The sequence below is a fragment of the Myotis lucifugus genome, unplaced genomic scaffold, assembly GCF_000147115.1.
Source record: "Myotis lucifugus unplaced genomic scaffold, Myoluc2.0 scaffold_22, whole genome shotgun sequence".
Classification (NCBI taxonomy): domain Eukaryota; kingdom Metazoa; phylum Chordata; class Mammalia; order Chiroptera; family Vespertilionidae; genus Myotis; species Myotis lucifugus.
Genome location: NW_005871070.1, coordinates 11616153 through 11643996, shown reverse-complemented (window position 1 = coordinate 11643996; position 27844 = coordinate 11616153). Strand labels below are relative to the sequence as shown.

The 27844-nt window shown below is 54.7% G+C and overlaps 1 protein-coding gene across 1 annotated transcript in view; it reads right to left on the bottom strand.

The window, feature by feature from the left end:
- Window positions 1-2167: 2167 nt before the first annotated feature.
- Window positions 2168-27844, bottom strand: part of PRKCB (protein kinase C beta) — a 100771-nt gene continuing 75094 nt past the window's right edge. The window contains exons 9-13 of the mRNA XM_023751479.1: window positions 26671-26809; window positions 24039-24119; window positions 23658-23765; window positions 18830-18970; window positions 2168-3351 (exon numbers count right to left, since the gene is read on the bottom strand). Coding sequence (XP_023607247.1) covers window positions 3193-3351; window positions 18830-18970; window positions 23658-23765; window positions 24039-24119; window positions 26671-26809 — 628 coding nt within the window. The 3' untranslated portion in view covers window positions 2168-3192. The remainder of the gene's footprint in view (window positions 3352-18829; window positions 18971-23657; window positions 23766-24038; window positions 24120-26670; window positions 26810-27844) is intronic.

Below are 27844 nucleotides of genomic sequence, written 5' to 3'. Positions count from 1 at the left end.
GGTGACCACAGGCCTTCCTATCTTAGAAGAGGGGCAGGGTAAGAAGTCTCCGGAATGAAAAGCGGGTCTTAGATCCTGGTAGACAGCTAGTCATGGCTGACATGTTTAGGGTTCCTTGGCTTTCCTTGCTTAGTTGTTCATTCTCCCCTCGTTTTAGTTCTTTGGGAAAATCTCGGGCTGTGTCATGTAGAGGCGCCAGGCCCAGTGCAGCCAGGGCGTGTGCTGTGGGGCAGCGTCCCCCGAGGGCCAGGAAGGGACTGAGTGAGACTCGGGACTCAGAACTGGACTCAGAACTGAGCTGAAATCCAGGCCCTCGCTCCTACGGTGTCCGTCTGCTCAAGTCCCATAACCGCATTTGTTTGAGCACAGACACAGTGCTGTTGGCCTTCTAGAAGGAAGCCCACCCCAGCTGCCCCTGCCTCCCTTCAGGACTGTCCCAGAAGCCCGGCTCCAGGGGCGCTGCTGCGCCTCTCCTTCCGCTCAAACCGCCGTCTACAGAGAAGCCCAACCCAAAGACCTGTGAGGACTTTGTCTTTCTTACCAGAGCCTTCCCTGACCAACCCAAGGGCGGCTATCCTTTGATGACAGCATGCGTTCAATGACTGCGTCAAGACTGCCCTCCTGGATGGCATCCTACGCTTCCCCACGGTGCTCCTGGCACCCAGCGCAGGCCTGGTATACAGTCGGTGCTCAATAAATGATGGCTGGGTGAATGCATGGAGGGCAGAATACATGCACGATGGGAAAAATGAACTAATAGCTTTCTTCCCGGATCAATTTGCAAAGATGCTGTATGTGGAAGGCTGGCCTCCAGGTCTCCTGTGCACGGAAGTGTTGATGGAAGAGGGAACCGCGGGCTCTGACTCAGGACCTGGCTCCCACAGGCTCCCTGCCGGCCTCGGCCAGGGCCTAGGGGAACAGAGACTTGGGCTGGAGTTCATATTTCTGCACGCTATCAAACTTCTGGGAAATGATGACAGCAAGTGGGAAAATGTGGAGCAGTGGACATGTACAATGTATTCTTCCCATCTATCTAATTATCATCTATCCACCCCCCCCACCCACACCTGGCTACCTGGCTACACTGGTCTCTAAAGTTGTCTCAGGTCATTTGTCAGCCACCCAGTGTTTCTCATGGTTTTTTCCCTCCTGAGAGCAGATCCAGGAAAGGCTGGTCACCCAACAGCCATAGGACAGACCTCAGCTAACCTGCCTGTTGGTGGGCGTTGCTCAGATGCCAGTTACAGAGAGAAAGCGTCTTGTGCTGAGTGTCAGGAACCGGGTTTGCGTCCCAGCTGGCTGACCCTGAACAAGTCCTTCCTCCCTGCAGGTGGTTTCCCCAGCAGCTAAGGAGGGGGTTCTGCCCCGTTTCCCTCCTCTCACCTCCCCAATATCCCTCTGGGACTCAAGTTTGCCTTCCCTGAGGTCTAGATTGCTACCGCAGGCAGCCGCCGGGAGGCCCACAGCCGGCTGGGAGCAGCGGCGAGAGGAGAGAGGGATGAAGGGCAGGTTTTCCTAAAGATGAGAAGTCTGACTGCAAGGATGTTTGTCAAGTTCCCTTGATGGTCTCTTAGAAGCCCTGGAGCTTCCGGAAACCACTCAACTGGTGATGAGAATTCTCTTTAGGCCTGAGAATAGCGGAGGCAGGAGGCAAGGATGGGGAACCACTGCCGTCCTCGTCTGTTAGACAGAAATGGGGTTCCTCCTGCCCACGGGCTTTCCTTGGGCCTCTGGGGCCTCACAAAGCTGCTTGCTACAGAGAATATCTAGTCCAAGCTGGGAGCAGTAGTGATTTTGATGAGAAAGTAAAGTGCTTGGGCCATGCTCCTAACTGGCCCCTAATGTGGGCTGTGGGCTCTGATATCATGAGAGGGCCCTGGTCAGCTCGCCCCAGCCCACCCCAGGCCACCAGGAGGCGGTGACCGGCCCACAGCCTTGGCGGCTGCCTAGCTGAGCACGGGGCTGAGATTAAGCTCTGGGTTTCGCTCGTCTGTCCGGAAGCCTCGGAGGCCCCCTCTGTAGCCTGGGTCCACATATTTCAAAGCCATTTTCTGTGAAACAGCTTTTCTCCTCCTGTGTTCGCTATTGCATCTCAATGCTAGAAGAAAAATGGCACATGACACATCCAGACACAAATGGACATTTCCACACACATCTTGGGAAACCACATCGAGAAATGGCGTCTTTCTCCGAGCACTTACGCCAGCTGCACCCCCAGCCCCACCCACTGCCCAGGAGCCTGTGCCGCCCGGAGCAGCCTCCTTTGCAGGCCCAAGCTGGTCAGTGTGGTCAGTAACATTTGGACACATTTTTCGAAGCATGTAGTAACAAAATGAGTATTTTTTTGGTTTGTTTTTTTGTTTGTTTTTGCATTTGAACAACAACAGAAATAAAGCCCCAAAGCAAATAAAGTTTGAAATGTGATGTGAATCCTGGTCCTGGGACCGTGCGAGAGTGACCATGTCTCTCAGGAAACGGTGCAAATGCCCTTTCCAAGCAGTTTGGGGTGAGGGTGAGCAGGGATGCATCGGACCAGAGGTGACAGCAATGAGGTAGCACCCAAGCTGGTTGCCTTTTGACCCCTTGAGGTGCTTTTAGATAGAAACTTTGTAAAAGCACAGTTTGGGAATTTTAAAAGGACTTAGACAATCTTCTTAACTTTGAGTCAAAAAAAAAGCAAAAAAACACAACAAAAATGTTATTTGTAGCACGGTCTTTTCAGAGCTCGTGGTGCCCCCAAGCCAGAAAGAATGGAGAAATTCCCTCTAAGGCAAAGCAACCAGATCCTTGGACACCAGCCAGGCCGCTAGCACCCGGCCATCCACTCACTGGGCGGAAGAATCTAGATGGGATGGTTGGAGCGGGAGAATGTGTAAAAATGGCCATGCAGAGAAAAAGGAAAAGGAAGCAGGCGTTTCCTGTCCCCACTGGATCTGCCGGACAGGCATGCAGGAGGAACTGGGAGAGGACTTTGACAGTGTGCTAATTATGCAGCCGTTTCGACAGGCATCCGCATAATCCCATCTTGTAGAGACGCTCCAAACTGCCTGAGGACATTTGTGTTCCAGGACATGGTCACTCTGGTCTCATCAGCAAATAAACATGGATGCAACTCGGCAATGAAAAATATGTCACCATGATGGCCGTCGAGCTCGAACGACAGAAACGAAGGACGGAGATCTACACATCTACTTAGCTCTTGACTTCAGGTTTTAAAAATTCAGAGTTAACAAAGGAAAATCCTTCGAATTCTGACTGGTCAATATTCCTGATGACTTCCTGGTCAGGAGGTGTGAGGACGGGTGGATGGCGGGTGAAAAACCGGTCGAAGTTCTCAGCGTTGCGCCCACACTATGAGAGGGGAAGAAAAGAACTTGAGGTGGGTGGACACAACACAAAGCAGAAAAAAACAAAACTGGGTATGGGTCTCTCCATCCCTTCCCTTTCACCACCTCTTTTCAATGACCAGCCATGAGAGCAACAGAAAACGCAGAATTCTCATGACCTTCAGGAATGCCCTTGGGCTCCTGACCTTCGGTTTCTGTAGCTCTGAGCTGCCGCGGAGTCCCCCGGGCAGTCAGGAGCTGTGTGGCAGAAGCGTGAGATGGTGGGGCTGCAGGCACGTGCCATGTTTCTCACCCCTCCACCCCCCGAGCCAGCCAGGCTCATCTGCTGAAGGAGATGAATCCAGGCACCGGAGATGTTTCATGTGGCGAAGGATGCGAAGTCACGGCCGGCTTATACGTCACCTGGGAGATCTCAGCATTAAGCAGCAGGTCCCTCACTGTGCTGGCAGAGGCTCTCAGTCAGGGACCACGGACATTTCCTAGCCCAGCAGGCACCGGAGTTTACCAGCTCCAGTCAACAGAGAACAACCCCAAGACCTGGGTGTGGTGGCCCCCGTGCCTGGCCCCCACAGGGGGGGTGGGGCGGAGCTGGTCCTGGATAAGCTATCGGCCTTAATCTCCTGGTGTCGGAGTAGCAGCCATCTCTCTCGATCAGGAGGGAGGATGTGGGGAGGAATGCAGACCAGAGCTTGGTGAGACTCTAGAGAGAAAACCATCGCCATTTCCCACCCACCCCGCGGTCCTTCCATGTGAAAAAGTCCCAGTCTGAGGCAGTTATAACCCATGTGTGTGCATGTATAACACATGCACATGCTAGTTCCCATCTAATGAGAAGGGAAAAGTCACTAAATCTGAAGTTGTTTGTTCTTCAGCAACAAAGCCCCCTGAGTCAAGCCCAGGGTAGCCCCCGCCGAGTAACACAGTGGTGGGAGTCGCTGAATTATGACAGCTAACACTCGCTGCACCCTTACTACATGCCAGGACCTGGAACTCTCTTACATGCGTGATCTCATTTAACCTCCAATGACGCTGTGAAGCGGGGTTGACATCCTGCTACGGGACAGATGAGGACACAGAGGAGAGCTGACATGCGGCCCGGTCTGCCTGGAGTCAGAGCCCAAGCTTCCGGCTCCATTTTACAAGAACGGCTGGCAGGTTGGTAAGTTGCTGAATGGGGGGGTGGGGGGTGGGCGGGCGGGGGGAGGGAGGAGAAGTCAGGTGAGGATGATGAGGTCTCTGGTTTGAATGACAAAGAAAGGAGGGCTCAGAAGGAGGACTATTTCTGTGTGGGGACCAGTGAGATTCTGGGAGACGATGAGGGGGTGGAAGCACAGGTGCTGGATGGCAGGAGAGAGGCCTTAGAAAAAAATGTTTCAAAGACAGAACATGGAGGGCTCGAAAGAGGTCATCGTAATAGGAATAAAACCCCCTGAGCAGTTCCCAGGCCACAGACCACTGGCATTGCTCGGCGCTCTCCTCACATTGCCTCTCCGTGCACATCCCGCCCTGTGGTTAGGTATTTGGTTCGCACGGGTCCATGAGAAAACTGCCCCTAACACTTAGGGCGGTAGGAGCAGAACCAGGAGAACACCAGACGGGCTGGGGATGAGAGGAATAAAAAGAAAGGGCACTGTTGTGGTAGGAACTTCTCCGAGAGCCGAGCAGGAAGGCCCTGGCACGGCCACTGCACCTGGCAGCGGGAGGAGATGCCGGCTGCTGCCCACCTCGCTGGAAAAGAAGGGAGCTGAAAAGGCACGGAGAGCACGCTCCTCTTTCAAGCTCTGCAGTCGGAGCAGAGGTATCAGGTGCGGGTGCAGGGGACTTAGCGCTCAGATCCCTCGGCCAAGGCTTCATCGGGTTCGGGAAGAAGGAAGCCCATGAAGACATGTGTTCGAATCCAGGCATCGCGCCACTAGCTGTGCAGCTCCAGGCACGTTCTTTAAAGTGAACCAGACCATCTCATTCCTCCCCCAGGGGTGTGAGCGCGGTAACAGGAGACGGTGCGCGTGCCTGGTACAGTGCCTGGCACCCAGCAAGGGCCCTGCACACCCTCGCCGTGAGCGTCACCGAGCTTATCTTCTTGCCCTCACTACAGACCCCTCCAGGTAGCACGCGCCCTGCAACGGGCGTTCCCAGGACGGTGAGGTTGTAAGAACTGAGGAAACAGCCTTCATTTCCAAAAGGCTTGCGTCAGACAGAGAAAGATCTGTGTTATCCCAAGCTAATTGCTTCAGTTTTTTCGTATCTTGGCTTCAGTCCTCAGAAAATGAGAAGTGACCGCCCCCGCCCCCCCCACACACACCTGACCATACGATCAAGACTCGGATCTAAGGGATGGTGTACTGGCCGGTGGGGGAAACGCCAACACAAAGATGGGCCCTCGGGGTCAGTACAGTGTGGGCAGGACTACTGTCCAGATTCTTTCTTCATTCATTTTCTGTCAAGAAATATTTATTGAGTATCTACTATGTGCTGATCATAAATGATACAAAATCCATGCCTTGTGGATCTTACATACTACTGCAGGGCGGGGGGGGGGGGCGGGCAACAAACAAATAAATAAATACATACTTGTAAATGTAAATATATGTTTTAATGCTAGAAAGAGGTAAGTGATACTAAGAAAAATAAAGCCAGGCCCGAGATGAAGAGTGAAGATAATGCCATTTCGACAAGGCGGTCAGCTCTGAGGGCATGAGCTGTGCACGAGCCTCAGTGAAGTGAGGGAGGGGTTCCCTGGACGTCTGGAGGAAAAGCACTCCAGGCAGAAGGAACTGCAGGTGCAAAGGCCCGGAGGCAGTTCGCATGGCAAAGCCACCAACAGCAAGGGGGCCAGCGTGGCCAGACCAGGGGCCCAGGGAGAGAGGGTCAGAGAGGGCGCCGGGAGCCAGGCCACCGACCTCGCCGGCCACGTGGACAGAGGGTTTTCACGCCGCTGGAGAACCCTGAGCGCTGCCCGCAGGGCCGGGCAGTGGCGGGACAGTGAGGCCAGTGAGGAGGCATGCGATGCGGAGGCTGGAGGCAGGTGGTAGTGGGGTGCGGGAAGGTGCATGTGGTTTGGGGAGTGCTTTGAACTTGGAGTTCACAAGGCCTGTGATGGGTTGGATGTGGGTGAGAGCGAGAGAGGACTGATTAGTGGCCCCAAGGCTTTTGGCCAGAGCTATTTGGTGAGTGGGGCACACGACGGGCAGAGCGTAGTTGCGGGGGGATCGAGCATCAGTTTCATTAAGGTAAAGTCTGCGAGTCCCGTGGACATGTGACAGAGCGAGTGGGAGTCCCCAGCTGCCATCGGGGCCTGCAGAGGAGCAGGAGCGGGGCTGATGGCAGAGGCGCGGAGGCAGGAACGGCTGCTATCGTCCCCAGGAGAGAGGTGGTGGCAAGAGTGGTGGGAAGGGGTGGGGCAGAGGGGACGAGGTGCCCACAGGGATGCAGGGGAGAGATGGCAAGTTGTAAGGCAGATAGACCTGCAGGTGTTTCTCTTGGCCTGAGTGTTGGGATCCACACCAGCCAGTCTAGGAAGCATGTTAACTGAGACACAGAGTCTTCAGGGGCCATTTTTTTTTTAAAAAAAACACCCATACATTTCCCATCGAGAGCAGAAGGCTGCTTTGCTGGGGCCCCACCAGAGGCTGTAATGGGAAACAGAAAACAGCTCCTGGCAGCTGGGCAGCCTCCTCGCCATCGCTGCCCGCGGCCTCCGAGAGCAATGCCATCTTTTAAGGGAGGCAGCAGGGAAGAGAGGCAAGGACGGGGCAAGCACGGGGGCACCATACAGAGAGCGTGACGTCCCTGCTGATACGCGACTCGCGGGGCTGGCCGATCACAGCCTCCCTAAGTGTTGCCGTGGTTTTCAAGCGGAGCTGTCACTGACTGTTAGCTTCAGGAGCTCCTAAATGGAGACGGCACCCTCGGGAGGTGCAGCCGATCGCTCTGTGCCTGCTGCGTCCGGGAGAACGGCAGCTCCGTGCTGGGGCCCAGCACAGACGCAATGTGGGCCACACCTGCTTCCTGTTCCTGGGCGGTACTCCATCCTCGCTGCGCTCCCCAAAGAAACCCCAGCCCCCCAGACACCCAGAGGCACCGCTGGGGCTCCTGGAGCAGCGATGGGGCCACACCAAGCAGGTTACGTAAACAGATGGCGCTCCTCCAGGGTGCAGAGAAGCGAGGACTGTGACTCGTTCAGTCGTGCCGAGTGTGAGAACCTAGACAGTTTGAAACATTTCTCTGTGAGCTGTGACACGTGAGCATTTTTTCTTCTTCTTCGATTCTTTCTAATTTCTGTTTCATTGTGTTAATAACAGCTCTGCGTCTAGCTGTCAAATGAGGAGTTGGCGCAGGCCCAGCAGCCGCAGGATCTTTCAGACTCCAGGCTGGATATGTCACCGCTTCCATCAGCGGCGGCTCCCGCTGCCCGAGGCCCCACTCCTTAGCAGGGCTGACGGGACTGCTCAGGATTTAGCCTGGCCATCTGGTAGTAACTAGCCCCTTGGTGCCCACAACCCCCAGCCCCACGCCCCGCCCCCAGCACACCCTCCTCTGCAAGGAACTGCCGTTGCCTGGGAGCACTCACTCACGCCCTCTCTCCTCCAAGCCTTTGCCGGGCTGTCTCCTCCCAGGAGCAGCGGCCTCCCCGACCCAGCTGTCTCCCAGGCAGCCTCCCTGCCTCCAGCAGGGGGCACTTCCTCCAGGAGGCCTTTCCTGGACCCTCCTGGACTCCTGGGCTTACCCATCAAGACAAAGGATGCTCACCAAATAATTGGTAGAAAGGAAAAAGATTTGAAATCGGCTATCAGCTGATAGGGAAGAAAGTTAAATAAATAATGGCATGTCTATTTGATGTATGACCATACAAAATACTTCCAAACATTGAAAGAAGATAAAAGAATATTAATGGGCGTCACTCCATATAAGAACTCACAGTGCATGCAATGTGTTCCCTTTCTATAAATTATGTGCACAAGGTGTGTGTGATATCTGTATGCATGTCTTATATATGCTCACGGAGATTGGGAGACTTCCAGATTGGTTCATTTTCTACTCTATCTTTGACTAGAGGCCCAGTGCACGAAATCTTGCATAGGTAGGGTCCCTAGCGGCTGCTGGCTGCCGGCCCTGTCCCCTGGTTGAACTCCAGGTCAAACTCCCGGGCAAGGGGACAATTTGCATATTAGGCTTTTATTATATAGGATGCTTGACTGTGTTTTTCAAATTTATATTACAATCAGTTCTTTCTATAATAAGGAAAAAAGCTATTTTAAATGAAGGAGCTATTGCCGTGGAAGAAAGCGGGAAAACAGAAATAAAGAGAATGGGGCATTTAGCCAGATGGGTAAGGTCTGCCTGGCGCTATTTAATGGGCTTCGTCTCAGTCAAGAACACAAAGACCTCCCACGCGGCTGCCTCGTGTGTGCCTGGGGCCGAGAAGATGCTGATGGAGGCTAGCACGGAGGTCCTGCGCATCCTCTAACCAGCAGCGTAAGAGGTCCCTGACCTTGTCATCATGGCGCTTACAGCTAGCAGAGGAGGCAGCTGCACCCAGGCCACGGCAGGGTGCCACGGAGAAGCACTGCCTGGGAGCAGAGGCGGGAGCCTAGGGAGGGCCAGGGAGACTTTCTGGAGGAGGTGACACCTAAGCTGAGTAGGACCAGAAGGAAGGGCATCGCTTCCTTGAAGGAGGGAAGGAAAGAGCCCAGAAGAAATGGAGTGAAAACAGGGCCAGGCCAGGCTAAGGTGCCGAGGAAGAGAGTCAAGACCCAGCCCACGCTGTTCGCTGCTCAACTGGGTTGGATAACGCGAGGCTAAGGGCGCAGGGAGCTCCCCGCCGGCCTCCATCAAGACAGGAACTGAAACTAGAAGGTGCCATGAAAAGTTAACCATATCCAGTGAAATCCAGGGTCCTCTGTATGCCTCGCACAGTTCTCCACAGCGGGAAGCAAGGAGGGACTCGCCCAGGGAGAAGCAGCCAGGAACACAGAGCCACGCTCACACCCGATCACTTTCAAAGGCCGTGCATGGACCAGTGCTTCCGCCGAGCAGTCACGGCACCAGCGTGGTCGGGCCGCGGCGAAGGAAAGAAAGGCGAAAGCCCTGGTCCGCGGTGACGAAGGCCCTTACAATGGGGACGTTGGATCTCGGGTCCACCTAGGAGGAGGTGGCAAGAGGGGAGTCCTTTGTGCTTGACAGCAGTTTCGTTTATTTTTTTTTTTAATTTTTCATTTAAAAATAACAGGCAATGTTTGCTTTCCTCAGGTCTTGGTTTAAATGCCACGTCCTCAGAGAGGCTGTTCCGATCCCTTCCAAGTGGGGGGCCCCCATTCTCCCTGCGGTCACTCTCCATCGGAGCACCCTGTCCATCTCTTTCATGCCAGACAAACGTTCAAGCACCCCAACCTGAAAGCACACGTTTCCTTCCTGCTCGTCTGCTTGTTGCTGTGTCCCCTCCAGACTGAGAGCGGAAGCCCCTGGCTCTGCCGGTCCCTGCTCCCCAGGCCCGGTCCAGGCTTCGGCACATGGAGGCACCCGTGTTGTCCAGTGGATGACGTCAAGTGCTGATCGTGAGCCGGACACCGTGTAGCCGCTTTACACGCATCATCTCACTTAACCACCCAGCAGGCTCTGCTGTCCGCGGAGGAACGGGTGTAGAGAGCTAGGATTTGTCTTCTACATTTTTGCCAAAACAGAGTTGCTCAAAGCACCAAGGAAAATAAACACCACAGCCCTTGTGATTCACCAAGGAAAATAAACACGACAGCCCTTGTGATTCCACAGCCAGCATCTCCAGGATGCAGCATGAGGTCCGCCCTTTGAACCGAAGGAGACTCGTTACTTTTTGTTCACCCTGTTTTTCAAAACCCAGATGACAGGCCACCCATCTCTCATGCCAACAAAGCGCCACATTTTCCTGATCTCTTCTTCACCACTAACCTGGAACCACGCTGCCGGCTTCAAAAAAGCCAGCCCCCAAAGAGGCATTATCCCTCCACCTGCCGGTGTTCCCATGGCTTTGATCCTCAGGGGTTGGGAGGTTACCTCCACCCAACAGGTCATTTGAAAAGTTCACAACGTGGTCAGCTCTCACCGGGTAAAGAAGAACCCGGACTCAGTCTCAGCTGCCTGATTCCAGGGACCACACTCACTGCCTTCTGACTTCTATCCAATCACGGGGCATGCTCTTAACCTGGGTACCAATCTTGGCACCACCAACCCCCAACTACACAACCTTTCATCAAGTTAGCGAGGTCCCCGAAGCCACGTTTCCTGCGATGGCGACGGGCCTACTCTGCAGTGTGCGGTGAGGATGCCTGGGCGACAAGCACATACGATATCTGACAAGGTAGCCGCTGGCTGCTGCCGAGTGCTGACTGGCTCAGTCCTGTCCTGTGAGCTAGTCCGACACGTGTGGTTGTGCTGTGGCCACAGAGGGGTCCGGAAGGCCCTGCACCCTAACCTATCCTAGGACATTACTGTTATAGGCACCTAAACAACAAAACCGCCCTGGCCGGGTGGCTCAGTGCACCGAGAAGTGGCGGATTCAATTCCTGGTCAGGGCACATACGTAGGTTGTGGGCTCAATCCCCTGTCGGAGTGAGTATGGAAGGCAGCCAATGATGTCTCTCTCTCTCTCTCTCTCTCTCTCTCTCTCTCTCTCTCATCAATAAAAATGTAGCCTTTGGTGAGGATTTAAAAAGTTAAAAAAAAACCCACAACAACACAAAATGAAATCTTTCCCACCAAGGCTGGTGGCATAGGTGAGGGACGGCAAGGTGAGGCGGGCCTGGGCTCCCATCAGCGGAAGTGAGGAAAGATGTGTGCAGGGCGAAGGGCTGCCTCTCCACTCGCAGCCGAGCCGCAGGTTAAGCAGACGCACGGACCACCTGGGAGCTGCTGTGTCTCACACCCTAGTCGGTTGTTTTTAAGAAACCGCACTTGTAAATAAATAAACACGAAATACGCGTTTCCCCTCCCTTTCCGGGTCATGGGCCTCTCTCTCCCTCCAAATTCTACTGACACCAGACGTCTCCACGGAGTCAATATTTCTACCAGGACCGGCCATGGAGGCGGAAGAAAGTCAGTGAGCCCAGCGCCATAAAAACAAAGAAGAGCGGCTCAAAGGGGAGGGAGGGATGGCCCTGGCCCGGTAGCCCACTCGGTAAGAACACCATCCCGACGCACCAAGGTTACAGGCTCAGTCCCTGTGAGGGACATACAAGACAACCAATGAGTGCATAAGTAAGTGGAACAACAAACCCTTGTCTTTCTCTCTCTCTCAAAAATCAATAAATTAAAAAAATAATTTAAAAAGGAGGAAAGGAGTCTGAATTTATATCCTATAGACATACTCACACATACAGGAAGCCAGGAAGCTACTGAGAGAATGAAGGAGATTTCGATGTGCTTAATAAGAGAGATCTCCAGGACGGACGGGAGTGGAGGGGAGCACAGACCTGCGCAGGCGGGTGGGTGCAGGAGGGGGTCCCTGGAGCGGGAGGGGGGGCTTCACTGCACAGCTTTTGATGCTGCCTGAATATTTTACTTTTTCAGTTTGTTTTCTTATGGGAGGAAAATCAAAGTACCAAATAAAATAGCGAGGTCAAGAAAGATAAGACACATCCGTGAAAGAAGGCCTCCTGAGGTCATTGCTGACTCAAGGAGATAAGTGCCCATAGAAGAAGCCAGGCTGCACCGGAATGAGGGAAGAATGGGTTATAATTAAGTGGAGCATTAACTGGCCACTCTTTCAAACCTGTGCATGACAGGATAAGGCAGCAGCCCCAGGAGCAGGAAGGAGGAGCCCACGGGAGGGCGGGGTTTCTAGGATGAGAAGGGTGTGACTGGGTATGTGTTGAGGAAGAACCAGAGGAAGCGGCCCCCACCCTTCCTAGCGGCAGGACCCGCTCCTCCGCCCAAGACGCCTGGTTCAGACAGGAGGGGCCGGGTCCCGCGCCATGACCCAGGCCTGGCCAGTCAGCACACCCCGCCCCTGGGGAGTGAGAGCTTAGAGATGGCCGTCTGAGCCCAGTACCTTCCAGTCGACTGAGTCCCGGCTCCTGGGAGTCTTAGGAAAAGGAAGCTCTGGTTTGGCAGAAGCGGCTAAGATGAGGGTGTAAGTCTGGAGCAGCTCTGCCTGGGCAGCCTTCTGAGAATGAAGCCGACACAGGAAAGCAGCCGCAGGATGCAGAGAAATGGGTCCCTTCCGACATTACTGAGACCCCGAATCTGGCCCTAACGGAACACTTTAAAAATGTTCTTTAAATGTCAGTTTGAATCAGGTTCCTATTTGCAATCACAGGAGCTTTGATTAATACGGAGAGAAGCTGTAGGCACAGGCAGACAGAGAGATGGAGCAGGGGGGCGGGAGGTCTTACACGAGGGGTACACGGAGGGAAGGAGTCCAGGAGGTCAGCACGCAGGCCCAGGAAGTCAGGAGCCACCCCCACGGGTGCCCGCTGCCTTAATTTCTCCCTTGATCTAGGAGACGGGTGATCAGCTGAGACTGCGGGGGCGGGGGCGGGGTGCACAGCAAAGCTGATGTTTGAATCTGGTTCCGTTAGACTCTCAATCACATTCTACTTGACCCTGTCTTCCCGGGTCCATCTGCTTCCCTCCTCCAGTCCTCCCCTGCTTGGCCACTAGCTTTCCGGGGCATTGTGGTAAGAGTTACAACCTGGGCAGGGCTGATGACGAATCAGGAAGCTGACGTCATGAATCTTCACTCAACAGAACCCCTGGCCCAGGGACGTTCAAAACCTGTGTGTGTGCAGCTGGCTGGGAGACGTGGGGAGTGCACTGCAGAGGCCAGGAAGGAGGCTCTGGAGGTAGAGGTGGGCGTTTAATGACACTGGCACTCACGCACACTCGCTGTGTGACCGTGGGAAGTCGCTTCGCCTCCCTGAGCCCGTTTCCTCGGGAGCACGGAGGAGCCAATAGCACACCTGCTTCAGGGGGTTGAGTGAGATGGTAGCACCGTGCTCCGTGCTCTAGTGAAACGGAATCATTTCATAGGGCCTGCCTGACCCGTTTTATTGTTTCTGCTAAAAGTAGAGTTATTAATAACACTGAATGGAGCGTCTGTTTTCTTGCCTGGTTCTGCTTTGTTCCCTGCGTAGGCACTGTTTTAAGTGCCTTCCGGTCTTACCTCATGTCCTTCTCCCAACCCCTCCAGGAGGCAGGTGCCAGCACCCCGCACGCGAGGGCACGGAGCTCAGGAAGGCAGCTCCAGGGAAGAGTGGCGTCCCACTCCTCGGGCTTCTTCCAGTTCTCGACCTCTATGATACATCAGTGGTTGTTGCCTGACATATCCTAAGAGTTTCATGCTCCCCCCGGCATGCTTCCCAGCTACCGTTCAATTCAGACTGTTGGCTTCTATGCCAGGAGACAGTTCAAAGCCATGCACCTGGCAAGTGACAGGAACTTCACTGGCCTGGAAACCTGCCCATTCAAACCATCCCAGGAGCCTGGCTTGGCGGCAGTTTCTATCGGGGCTCCGTGGGCGAGTGGCTGGATGGAGAGAGACAAGCAGGCAGGCTCCAGGCTTTCTGTCCTAAACGACTCTTGGCTAGTTGTTAGTCAGTGTGCAAACCAGCCCAATGCTCTGATTACGCTCTCTGCGAACCCCACACCCTGAGCCTGACTGGAGTGCCGCATCCTTGAGGCTCCCACCGGCCAGTCAGTGCGTGCTGGCTGTCAGCCTCAAAATCAAAGCCGCAAGGAACAAGTAGATTTGCATCTTTTAAAGGCCTGCCAGTGAATTATAAAAGGTGAGACCATGCCACTTACTTGTGGCGATATTTTATAATACATTTGAAATCATTTGAACTGTAAGAATACTTGTTCTTTTCCTGCCGCGCAGTGGGCGCCATTAGATGGAGCATCCGCTCTCCCGGCCGCGCGGTCGGAACCCAAGGAGCTCCAGGTGCTGCAGGGAAGCGCCAGGCCCGGCAGTGCTGCCTCCCCAGCTCCACGCCCCGTGCGCAGCGCCCACCGCCTCCTGAGGGGCCGTGAGAAGGAACCGGGAAGACCGGAAGCACTGAAAGCAGTGCCTGGCGCAGAGGGAGGGCGATCTGTGTGAATAGCAGAGGTCCCACGAGAATTATTTTAAACCCCAGCTTCCCAGAGGTATTGTTCTGTGAGCATTCAGGGAGATTCCATTCCTAAATCAATCATCCCATCACCTGGTTAGCCATGCGGAATCGGGCTGGGCCCAGAGAATCCACGAGTTAATCAGACGCCAGGGGCCCGTGTGTGCCGTTTACGAAGCTCTGCTAGGCTACCTCATGGCACCCGTGGCACTGCCTGGGCAGTGACAGATGGCAGGAGTCACAGCCATCCACGCACTGCGCCCTGAGGCCCCTCACCAGTCTCCCCCGGTGCACACTGCACCCCACGTCGCCAGGACCCACACTGCAGCCCTGGATGAATGGGGCAGCGGCTGCCCGACAGCCGTTAACATGGGAGACGCTGCTGAGTGTGAGAAAACAGAGTGCTCCACTCCCGGCCCCCACAGCCCCCCTACAGCCCTCAGCAGAGCGCACTGCAGGATTGGCTCCCAGAGCCCAGCGTTCACTCAGTAAACATTCCGATTACCTGCCATGGTCTAAGCCGGAGTTTCGACCGTGAGAGGACTGTCACCAAAAAGGCACACGTGATACTGAAGCAGCAATGACAGGAGTTGGATGGGACACTGGAGCAGGGTCCCCACTCGGGACCACCGGGCCTCCCAGAGTGCCCTCTGCTCACTCCCTGAGGGGAAGGGGCAGCCCGGGGGGCGCTGGCAGAGGCTGGGCACTCGGGGACTCTGGGTGGACAAAGCCAAAGGCAAGGCAGCAAGAAGCTCAGAAACACGCTTCCCTTGGGGGAGGGGCACAGCTGGACCTCGGGAGCCCCCAAAGCCATCGCTAAGGAACCTAGACGGGTTCTGGGGCAGCGGAGAGCCCTCGGCAGGGGCTTGAACCCGGAGCGCCACATAGATGCGTATTCACTCTGCGCCCTGAACGACACTCCGAAGCCAGTATATTCCAGGGCTGAGGGCAACACTGACAGCCCCTTGCCACCACAGAGTCGGCATGGGAACACCTTAAAGCCCCCGTAAATGATTCCCGTGGCCAGCACTGTCGGCTCCCTCCGCGGTGTTTGAATGCACTCCTGTTACTGCCCACGGTTTCCCTCCCCCATTCTTCTTAATGGTGTTCGAGAGTCAGGAACACCGACAGACTGTGGGTGCTCAGTTCCCACGAGGCACACGGGCGCTCGCCTGAGCCCCTGGGAAGGAGTGGGGAAGGGGAGACGTGAAATCCTTACAGGGGGTCCAGGCCAGCATGCAGACATGAAAGGCACTTGCTCAGGTTGCATCGAGTGGGCGGCATTGTCATCATTGTTTCTAATTCGGTTTAAGGGTCACGGGCAGTGCCCGCTTCCCCTGAGAGCTGGAGGTAGACATCCCAACGTGCACAGCCCGGTCCAGTCACTGTATGTGAGAGTCACTGCTCAGCCCACGCCAGGGAACTGAAGGCACTGGCCAGTGAAATCCGCGCACAGCCGCCGAGGGATCCTGTTGGCCATCACTGACTGCTGCAACCTTTTTCATTCCCCACAAGAACAGCTACCTTTCCCCTTTCCTAGCACCTTCTGTGAGCCAGACACTGGGCTCGACCTTTTGTAGTCATTATTGCTTAGCAGGAATCGTCAAAATGCTGGGCCAGTCAGAGGGGACTCGGTGGGAATAACCAGAACCAATGGGAGTGGACTAAATGTCAGCCGACTTCCCCAGAGGCCGCACACTCACCATCCACAGCCTCAGACGGCTTATGGATGTATTTGATTCGGCCGGAATTATGTTTAATTTTTAAAAATTTGTTGCCCGGCTGGCGTGGCTCAGTGGTTGAGCATCGACCTATGCACCAGGAGGTCACGGTTCGATTCCCGGTCACAGCACATGCCCCAGTTGTGGGCTTGATCCCCAGTGTGGGGTGTGCAGGAGGCAGCTGATCAATGATTCTCTCTCATTATTGCTGTTTCTCTCTTTCTCCCTCTCCCTTCCTCTCTGAAATTAATAAAACTATGTTTTATAAAAATAAAAAATAAAATCTGTTGCAAAGATATAAAAAATAGTGAGATTTCACATAAAAATGCTGACGAGGACGGACCAGTGCAGTGCCTGCTTCCTTGCACAGGAGGCCCGGCCAGCCCAGACAAAGGCAGCGCTGCGGCCTAATATGAAAGACTGCAATACCAGTGGTGGCCACCAGGCCCTCCTGCTGGCCGCTGGGAATGAACACCCGTGAGCCTTCTTGGTAGCTGGCGCTCTGGCCCCCTCCCCTGACCACCTTTCCATGGCCTGCCTTGCCTCGGAGGCAGCTGAGCTGTCACCCAGACTGGGCGGGAAGCAGTGTCTTCCTCTTACAGAGATTCTCTCTGGCCACACTCCCGGCCTCTGACTGGCCCCGCCCACCGGCTCTGTGATGCTGACACCGCTGGTCAGGAGGCCACACGGAAAACCACTGCCCTACAACCAAAGCCTGAACCCCAACGTCGCTGGGCTCAGAGCCGGCGGGCATGGGAGCGTTTGCATTCTTCCTCTGGCCCACTGAGGAGGGGATCCCCGTTTTGAGACGTCATGAATGGCCCCACAAAACTCCAATGAGTGGTGTCCACCTCCAGTTTCCTGAATGGACAACCCATCCTTCTCTTCCAGACTGCCCTTGACTTCTTCCCAACTGGTGTAATAAAAGCGATGCTGCTGCCTGTGACTTGCAGGCCCCTCTCCAGCCACAAGTGGACACACGGGCACTCTAAGCAATCGCATCAGCAGGACGCGACGCCGTGCCCCTCAGAGATGCTGCGCCCGAGACCCTGAAACTCATTATCAACTGTCCTGTGCAGGCGCATACTGAGCGCTTTATGCAGACGGTCCTCCCTGTGTTACAGAAGATGACGCGGAGGGGCCGGGGGGAGCTCACGCATCCAAGTCCACCATCGCTAGAGTCATCAAGAGTGTGTTGGGCCCGCTGTATCCGCCGAGAGTCAGACACTGTTAGGAATACTGAGCTCAGTCCTGTGTATCTTAGATGAGTGTTGATTACCTGGAGGACAATAGGCACTTGGAGGTGATGTCATATGAGACATGCTTGCAGGTACATGTATGTGTGAGTGTGTGTGTGGCGGGAGGGGCCTGCCTCTGAGCACCAGGAGATGTCCAGATGGAAGCAGGACTCACCGGGGCTGCTGTCTTCTAATCATTTGGGACGTGCAGGACTGGGGCGATGAGAGGCCATTGGGAGACTTTCTCAAACCACCTGCCCTTGGCCCCGGGCGTTCTGTGCCTCTGCCGGGCCAGACTGTGGCGCGCTGGCTGAGTGACCTCACAGCCTCCCTTTCCTCTGCCATTACAAGGAGGGGCAGGTCATTGTGAGGACTTAGATCAGCGGTTCTCAACCTGTGGGTCGCGACCCCTTTGGCGGTCGAGCGACCCTTTCACAGGGGTCGCCTAAGACCATCCTGCATATCAGATATTTACATTATGATTCATAACAGTAGCAACATGACAGTGATGAAGTAGCAATGAAAATAATTTTATGGTTGGGTCACAACATGAGGAACTGTATTTAAAGGGCCAGAAGGTTGAGAACCACTGACTTAGATGCTGCATGTGAAGTGCCTAATACAGTGCCTGGCACATAGTGAGTGGCCAGAAAATTGATAAAAATGTGTACCATGACCATGGTCGTTTCCTTCACACCCGAGTCCCTGACACCCGCAGGTTTCTATGACGATGTTTATGCTCACTTTCAGCCTCAGTCAGCAGTTTTACAGCCCATAGTAGTGCCCCGGGGTCTCCGCTCTACTCAGTCTAACAAGGAACATCCCCCAGCGGAACACCGATCTGCCTGACCCAGGAGCTGACAAGCATCGCGGGTCTCTGGGGACGGAGCACCCTTGTGTGTGCAGGTGGGAAAGGGGCCTTCATCCTTGTGCTACACAAGCTCCCGGCGTCTGTGAGCGGGTCCGCTGCTGTCTCATCTCTCTCCCTTTCGGGGGAGCCTCTTGTTTACTGACTGAGACGGTGCGAGTTTCAGAATTAAATTTACATGCTGCGGAGACACACGACGTGACCTTTTCAGTGGCAGCATGAAGAGACCACACCGGCCAAGGGGGAAGAACGAGGGGGAAACGGGGTTCTTGACCACATCTGCGAGTGGGCTGACCCTGCTCACCAAAGCCCCGTCCCGAAACGCTGCCAGCAGGGCCGTCACAGTTACCGAACTGATAGAACAGCCTCGGTAGCCATCGTCCCCCCACATTGATAGAGGCCAGGCTGCGTGGATGGAAATCACCATTTCTGTACCTGAGATTTTGTACAGAAATGTGAGCGATCCACGTGCCCGTGTCCACGCCCGCCTCTGAGAGCAGGGAGGGCGCACACGGGCGGGCGGGGAAAGAGCGCGGGGTGTACTCGTGGCCAATGGCCAGAGGGAACGCCTACTTACGGCTTTTGGCTTATACGGGGGCTGGATCTCTTTGCGTTCCAGTTTCTCCCAGTCAATATACCGGAAGAACGCGTGCTCTTTGATGTCCCGCTCGCCTTCCGGCCCGCAGCCCAGACGTTTGCCCGGGTGCTTGGTCATCAGCTTCAAGAGAAAGAGAAAGGGTGGGGTTAGTGACCTCTGGGGAGCTGCCTGAGGCACAGAGCACCCCGCTAAGGAATTAGGGAAGGAAGGACCGTGCAGGGCCCCAGCCAAAACTAACAGTAATATCCATGGACACTATAATTGGGAAAAGGACTTAAAAAAAGAGCCCCAGCTAATTTTTTGTTGCTGTTATTGTTAATCTTCACCGGAGGATATTTTTTCCATTGATTTTTTTTTTTAGAAAGAATGAAAGGAGAGGGAGAGAGAGAGAAACATCCATGTGAGAGAGACATCGATTGGTTGCCTCCCACACGCGCCCGACCAGGGTGGGGATCGAGATACGTGCCCTCGGTGGGCCGATGGTCTGACCACTGAGAACACCAGCCAGGGCCCAAGTAACTTTCATTTTTTATTTTTCATCCCAGCAATGCTTTCCTGGCCAAGGGCTTTGTACCAGGAGGACCCGACAATAGTGCCTGCAGGCTACTCGTCCAAGGCGAGACCCCTGTGGTTAACCGAGGCCCGGACTTCAAGTTAGAAAGGTCACCACGATGAATCTGGGTTCAAGAATAAGATTCATGCAATCACTGCTGCATTGATGAGAGCAGCTCCGGTCTCTTCCCGCCCTCCTCCCGCCACGAAAAAGCCGGAGGATAGCCCTGGCCACGGCCACATCCAGACAGTGTCGGCTTTCTCAGTAAGCCTCCGTGAAAGCAGAAGGAAATACTAGTCAGATGGGCCCAAGTTTCAAGTAATTACTTCCCGAAGCTCATTAAACCGTCAAAGCCAGCCCGGCTCCTTTCCCTCGCCTCACACTCCCCCAGACTCCACAGGGGCCTCCTGTGAAATTACTTATCAAACCCTCCATCTTCGGGCCTCGGAGCCGCGCAAGAGACCAGATGAATAGCTGCTCCGAGGCTAAACCAGACAGACTTCCTCTTGCGAGCGAATCAGAGGAGCTTGGACGTGTCTCCATCGGCACTTCAGCGAATGCACAGGGTGGACAGGAGGAGTGGTGATTATTAACAAGTACTGACAAGAGGGCATCAAAACACAGCCCTGGCCGGCGGCTCAGTGGTTAGAGCATCGCCCTCGGACTGAAGGGTCATGGGTTCGATTCCTGGTCAAGGGCATGTACCTCGGTTACAGGTTTGATCCCAGCCCCCGTCGGGGTGGGTGCAGGAGGCAACCCGTCGATGTGTCTCTCTCACATAAATCTCTCCTTCCCTCCCTCCTTCCTGATCTCCACTCTCTCTTTCACTCTCTCTAAAAATCAATGGAAAAAATATCCTCAGGTGAGGATTCTTTTAAAAAAAGAGACGAAACAAAAGTGATTGGGACATACAGGTCCAAAAAGCTTCCAGCGTTGACCAGACACAAGGAGCCCAGGGCGTCAGAGCTCTTAGATTGTTGCCCAGGATTTGCTGATTGAGGGGAAGGGAGGGGCCCAGCCAGTCACACCTACTCTGTTGGCCATTCCGCTCAGCTGATTCCTGCTTACAAGATAACTTATCTCCGCCACCTTCTCCCCCCACCACCCCCCCCCCCCCCACACACACACACAAACTTTCCACATGTGCTCCACCTTCCAGGGGAGAACAACTGGGCACGTAGCGTTCTAAGCTACGTCTTCACTTACACACACAACCCCACCTGGTTCTGACAATCACCCCATGCACTGGGTATTTATTTTCTCCATCGAATGACAAGGCAGGTGGCACTCACAGAGGTTAAGCAACTAGCAAGGACTCACAGAGCGTAAGGGGCAGAGCCGAGACTGACCCCACCTCTAACCATAAAATGTGGGCTTTTAAGAGGAATGGGAGAGCTCTTCGCGTGCGGTTTCCCGAGGTACCTGTGGCTTGGTCAGGGAGGGTCCATGGAGGGCGAGCAAACGGAGCTGAGCCTTGAGATCTGTGTAGGGTCAGGATGGAGGACGGGAAGGCTATGGACAGTGGCCACAGAACCACCACCACCACCATCAGGAGGGCTCCGTGCACGGGGCAGGCTCATGCCCACGGCTTCCCGTGCCACGTTACACCTCCGTCTCCACAACACTCGGAGGCCTTAGCAACTCTTATCCTCACTTCCAGACAAAGAGGCTGGGTCCGGTAAAGGAGCCATTCGTCCCAAGCCGCACAGCGAAGCAGCAGCAGTGGCCGAGCAGATGTGCCCGACCCCCGGCCCGCGGCTCTGCCCACAGCCCCTCCTGCCTCCACGCTGGACGGCTGTTCAAAGCCGGCGTGGCAGTCTGAGCAGAGATGTGCTGATGTTTTTCTTTGGTAGAAAATAGGGTCTGTCAGGATGGATATAGGAAGAGCATTTTCACTGGGGTTGGGACTTCATTCAAGAGCCTGGCTTAATTTTCATGTACGGGGAGCTGCCAAGCCACTGCGGCCACAGCGGCACTCAGCGAGGCTCTGCGGTCCCCACCGGCTGGTGCAGAAGCTGGAGTTCATCAGCGCCCGTCCCCGAGGGCCTCCCAGACGGACGCCTGGGGCACTGAAAGGAAGCCTTCGGCTGTTCCCTGAGCATCGCCCCTTCTTTGGAGGCTCGGCCTTGAGAAAAGCCCACACGGGACTCAGACCACTCAACTCAGCCCCCAGCCTCGTGGCTGGAAAGTCGCCCCTGTGAACCCTGAAGGTTCTGGGTCCTGAATTAACAGAAATCTGCTCTCCCAGGGAGCTGCTAACTGGAGCTGAATCTGAGACCTGGACACTCGCCCTGTGGCTGCCTCAGCCCCGCTGTGCAGGCCGGCAGAGCGAGGGGCAGGCCCTGAGCGTGCACTGAGCACCTACTGTGTGCAACACCACTCAAGGAGCTTCCTGTTAGGTTAGGTTCTTTAACGCTCTCACAAACTCTGTCCAATGAATACTATTGTTTCTTTTTTAGAGATAACCCCCCCGCCCGCGTCAAAGTGACTTGCTTCAAACCATGCTCCCAGGAGGTGGAAGGTCAAGATCTGCAAAGGGCTCTTATCTCCAAAACCCCCCACTTTAAAAATTCAAAACCCCCCACTTTAAAAATTCCAATCGTGAGGGGTGCAAACCCAAATGCCCAGAGGAGCCGGCATGTGACATGGCAGTGCCAGCACTAGCAACAGTAACCATAGCTCAAGGGCTGGGGCAGAGCCCCCGGCGCTGTTCCCATTCACACGCACCACCGCCTGGAGTCACCGAGGACCCCGTGTGTAGGCCCGTCAGCATCCCTGATCTACACATGTGGGCAGACAACATCCCTGCGGTCCAAGGGCTAGCAGGCCAGGGTCAGGTCTGAGCCCAGGTGGCCCCTGGCAGATCGGAGAGGGTGGTCTGTCTGGAGGGGCACTGGTTTCCAAGCCAGCGGACTGAGACCGCGTGTTTTAAGGGAAACTGGCAGCTGAATGCTTGTGGGAAATCCTGATTTTTCAATGCCCGCAGCCACCAAACAGACGGAAGGCTCAGGCACGCCTCTCCCTCCCACCCAGACCCTCAGGGCCTGCACCGCCTCCCCAGGCTCTCTTTTCTCTACAAGCCTCTCTTTGGCTCCTAATGAACCTGCAGGTCTCAATTCTCTGCCCGTGCCTCAAACCTCAACAAAAATACTTGTAACCAAGTCACTTTAAGATGTTCGAGACTGAGCCTAATTCACATGCGGTTTCCAGGGACATTTGCACATTAACAGAGGCAGCTGAACCGCCAAGCTCAGGCGACTCACTAAGAGTGGGAATTCAGCCAGCGTGGCGAGGTGCGTCCAGACTGAGAGGCTGGTCCAAGCTGCCCACACCCAGGCCAGCTCCATGGCCTCTGAAGACAACGGAGCAGTGCTGGGGAAGGGGAGGAAGACAACGGGAAATCTGCAGACACCCCAGGATCTGGGACTGCAGGCCTGCTTCATTCAGACACACACAGGAACCCTCTAGAAGACACAGCCACGCCCTAACCTCAAGAACACGCCTGCACCACGGACTGCAGGGAGAGCTGACTTCAAAAGGCAGCGTTTCCGGGCCCTAGTGTCCGGAGGTCCCATGTTCTTGCACACTTCCGTCACAGGAAAAGTGACCACCTCTGGATAATATGTTTAGACGCACAGGGACCTTTTCAAACTGCAGAAGCACATGAGGTCATCCAAGAGGCATCAAAGGTGAGCCCACGGGCCTCCAGGGACTGGCCCGGCCCTGCGAGGCCTCCTGGCCCAGCACCAGACGCACCTCGCGACCCTTAGGAACAGGGCCCTGCCTGCCTCTCACGTGCACCATGTGCTGCTCGCAGCCCTCTGTGTGTTGGGGCGGCTTAGGAAACGGAATCTGGGTCGCTCATCTGGAGAACCCCTCAAAAGCAGCACTCCCTGGTATTTTCTTCAAACAAAGCCAGGCGCTCAGTGTTAACCACACTCATGCGCTGAGCCGGCACGGCTGCCGGATCCGTGCCTCAGACCTCCACCTTTCCGTGGTTCCAGCTCTTCGGCTAAGCCCCTGGGCTCCCTGCCTCATTCACGCCAGGCAGCGCCCATGCTGGGCCAGAGGCTGGAGCCCGCCAGCAGCGAGATGCCGCTCCGGGTGGCCTGGACAGCGCAAACGAGAAAAAGCGCCCTTTCCTCTGGGGCTTGGGGGTGGCCAGTGGGGTGAGAGGTGGAGCTCAGTCTCCTCCCTCCTCCCTGGGAGGGGCACCCTGTGCGTGGAGGCCCTGGCTTCGAGGCGCTCACTCACCCCTTTGCAGATGGCCACGGCCTCCTTGGACATGGACTTGGGGTAAGCCACGTTGTGCTCCATGATGGACTGGAAGAGTTCATCCTCGTCCTCCCCTTCGAAGGGCGCCTGCGGGACAGAGGACAGGTGGGCGAGTGGGCGAGTGGGCGAGCGGATTCCTGCCTCAGCCTCCCGAGCCAGCACCTCCGCCCTGGCCCACGGGGAGGCTGCAGGCTTCCAGCGAGAAGAGGAGGAAAATCGGCCAAGACGAGGGCCGCCACAAGGCACGAAGTCAGAGAGCTTCAGACTGATGAGCGGGGATCAAGCTGACACTCTCTTGCAGGGAAGCCACGCAGATGGTGGTGGGAGGCCTTTTCCTACAAATCACTCAAATTCAATTACCTGCCCGGCCAGCATCTCATACAGCAGGACTCCGAATGCCCACCAGTCCACCGACTTCCCGTAGGGCTGGTACGCAATGATCTGGAAGACAGAAGGCAGCCCGTCAGGGGGCGAGCAGGTGTCTGCAGCCGGAGCCTGGACACACACCTTTGCAGTGAGAGTGGACGGCCAGGTGGCGGGGGAGGGAGGTCACCTGCCTACTGCGAAAGGTTAAACGGACTGTCCCAGTCCCAGGTGCAGGCCGCCGTCTAAAGCAGTGGACAGGGAGCTGGTGCCAGGCAAGCTGCTGCTCCCCATGGGGAGAGGGGTCCCCCGGCAGCGGCCTCAGGCCGGGGACGCCAGTGCATGCCACGTGGCCTGTCGAGTCACTGCTATGTGCACTCTTTTTAATTTTAATACAGCGAGTGTGAACTTTTAAGAAGAAAAACTGTATTTCTCATTACAAAAGTAATAACATTTATACAACAATGTGAATGTACTTATCACTACTGAACTGTACATTTAGAAATGGTTAAGATGGCAAATTTTAAGCTTTTACTTACCAAAATTTAAAAATTTTAAGTGAACACATGTAATAGCATTTATTAATAGTTTACTATTTATTTTAAAATATAGATAAGCTAAGAGAATCCCATTAAAATCACCCATAATCCTTTATCGAGAGAAAACTTATGATTGATATTTGGTCTATTTCCTTCTAGATTCTTTTCCATGAATAGAGATTAAACTCTGTGTGTATGTGTTTTACATAAACATAAATACTTTGATGTATGAAATATTAATAAAGTACTTTAGTCACTTAACATTTCCATGTTAATACTTCTATGTCAACATACTCAGGCTTAACTTGATATAGCGCCCCATTGCCTGGCTACAAAACCTGTCTCACCAATTCCCAACGGGCGGGTTTCTCCTGACGCTACAATACAGACTCTTGTAAGGAGGCATTTCCACATGTGTCCCCTTATTTCTGTAAGTCAGGTCCCTAAGACGGAAGGCAGTGTGGAGGCAGCACCCTCCCTGTTTACAGACTGTATTATACATTTCTATGTACAACTTTTCAAGGGCACAAATAAAGTGATACTTTTTTAAAAAAAGAAAAAGATGAATTCCTAGACGCGGATTTTCAGGGCTCAAACACTATACACAGTGATCAGGGTTTTGACACTTAGTACCAAATTGCCAGGGCATGGGAGTGTCTAGAATACCGATGAGCATCCACATTTCTGATCGGGTGTAAAACTCTGTCGGAGGGGTTCAGAGGTGAAAGAGCAAAGGTGGAAGGTGAAGGTCTGGGGAAGCAGTCCAGACTTGGATCCTGACCGCCACTCCCTCCCAGTGGTGTGACTTGGAAGGAGTTGCCTACCTTCCCTAAGCCTCAGTTTCCTCAGTTTATAATAGTATCCATGTCGCAGGGTTTTGTGAGGATGGAAGAGAAACATGTGCCGTCACATATCATGCCCTCAGATGTTTGCTATTACTGGGAAGTCCTGTAATTCAGTGACTGCTTGTGTGGCTAAATAAGTGCTTCCTAACAAACGGGGTCCACCGATCCAGCGCCGTGGGTAGAAATGCGCTCCCACGCGGGTAGAAATGCGCTCATGCGTGAGCCCCAGAGGACGCTCCTGCACACTTGTGAAGCACGTCACACTTGTGAAGCACGTCACCTCAACTGGATCCCCACGACAACCTAACCAATCCTGCCACAAAGGAAAGCGAGCCTGAGGAGGTGTGGATGGCGAAGCCGGGAGGCCCGCCTTCAGCTTGCTCCTTGTGGGCTGCAGAGGGGCCGCCTCCCCACCCGCGTGTGTGTGTGTGTGTGTGTGTGTGTGTGTGTGTGTGCATGTGCACGTGCGTGCGTGTGCAAGTGCATGTGTGTGTGTGTGTGTACGTGTCCGTGATGTAAACTAGGTTCCTAGGAGCGGACCTGCTTTGGTGAAAGAGAATGTAGGATTTAAATATTGTGCCACGTTATTAGTTACATGGGGCCTCCAGTCACCAGTTCCATGTGAGGTGACAGACAAGCCTAGGATGTCCATTTCCAAGATGCTATGCCACACCCTCAGTCCCATTCCTTAGAAACCAGAAGCAGACTGTACATACAGTCACCTCTCTGGGCACCAACCCAGAGAAAAAGGGAAGTATCACCTGGCACAAATGTTTGTACCACGGCGTGTTGGGAAACTCATTCTGCAACTGACCATCTCCTTCGGGAAGGGAGACTAGAATTCGACCTTTACCCTGTCATTCGTACCTGCATCACAGGAAGGAACGCCAGGTCTTCCAGGGCTCAGACACCTACTGCCTCCCGCCTCACACCAGCCCAGGGACCTCTCCCACCTTCACAAACATTCTGATGTCACAATAAGCAGGCACCACATGGCCATGAGCCACAGTAGCTGAAGGAGGATTTTGCTGATTGTGGTGGATGGTTCTGTTGAGTGTAATTAAGCTTTCTCCCAAACCTGGGTGTATCTGGGCCTGAGCTCTGGGTGTGTGCTAAGCGAATCTGCATGTGTGATCTCTAAGGACCGACAGCTCAGAGGGCCAGGGGGGCTGCTCCGCGCAGCACGGGGTGGGGGCGCAGCACCGGGTGGGGACGCAGCGCGGGCACGAGCCGGGGTGTGCTCACCTCAGGGGCGATGTAGTCCGGAGTGCCGCAGAACGTCTTGGTGGTCACCCCGTCCCAGATGTTCTCCTTGCACATGCCAAAGTCGGCGATCTTGATGTGGCCCTCGGAATCCAGCATCACGTTGTCAAGTTTTAGGTCACTGTTGTGAACATAAGAATGTAGGGGCTTAATACACGTTATTTAAGTCAACCAACGGCCACTCACGTTGTGCGAGGCACTGTGCTGGGTGTGTGGGGGACAGAAGGGCGTGTGAAGCAGCCCTGGCCCTCCAGTAGCCGATCACCTGGCAGGAAGATCAGGAAAGGTCCACAAACCCCTGTGTGCTGCTTTTTCTGCACAGCCAACTGCGCCCAGCTTCTCGCGAGGCCCAGCGAGACGCCGGGCGGGAGAAGACACCCCCAGGATGCTGGATGCTAATGAAGGGCAGAGGTCCAGGCACACCTCACGGACTGACGTGTATAACTTAAGGACCCCTTGCATTTCATAGAAGAGATTTTTTCACAAAATTGTTATTTTTAATATGTTTTTTATTGATTTCAGAGAGAGGAAGGGAGAAGAAGAGGGAGAGAGAGATAGAAACATCAATGATGAGAAAGAGTCACCGATTGGCCGCCTCCTGCACACTCCCGGGATTGAGCCCCAACATGCCTCTTAAGTTAGTCTGAGTTGAGTTGCTGTCGCATTTTCAACTAAAGGAACACAACCTGGACACATATGCTGGCACCTCCTACCTGTGTCTGCGAGGTCTCTTCTTCGGGGGGGGGGGGGGGGGCCGTGTGCGGGGGGGGGGGAGGGGGACGGTTCACTTGCACCCCGGCTTGGCGTCCACTATCTTTGGTGCTGTCCATGGTGCTACCCCTTTCCAGCCTCATGCTTATCTACAAGCCGGGGTCCCTGCATGCTAGCTCAGAACTTAGGGAAACTGGGCTCTGCAGAAACGTGCCTTGCCTAGACACACTAGTCTACGTGCTCTGGTCACCGGGGACCCATGACAGCCCCCTCATCTTGACCCCATGCCCCCACACAAGTAGCTGGGCACTGGAGAGAGAAGGGGTAAGATCTTCACGTTACAGGAGAGGAGTGTCAGGAGCCACAGGCCTTAGGGTAGAGAACACCCAGGTGTACTCGCTGCACACGGCGTGGTTTGAGAGTCCTCTTTTGCTCAATGTAATAC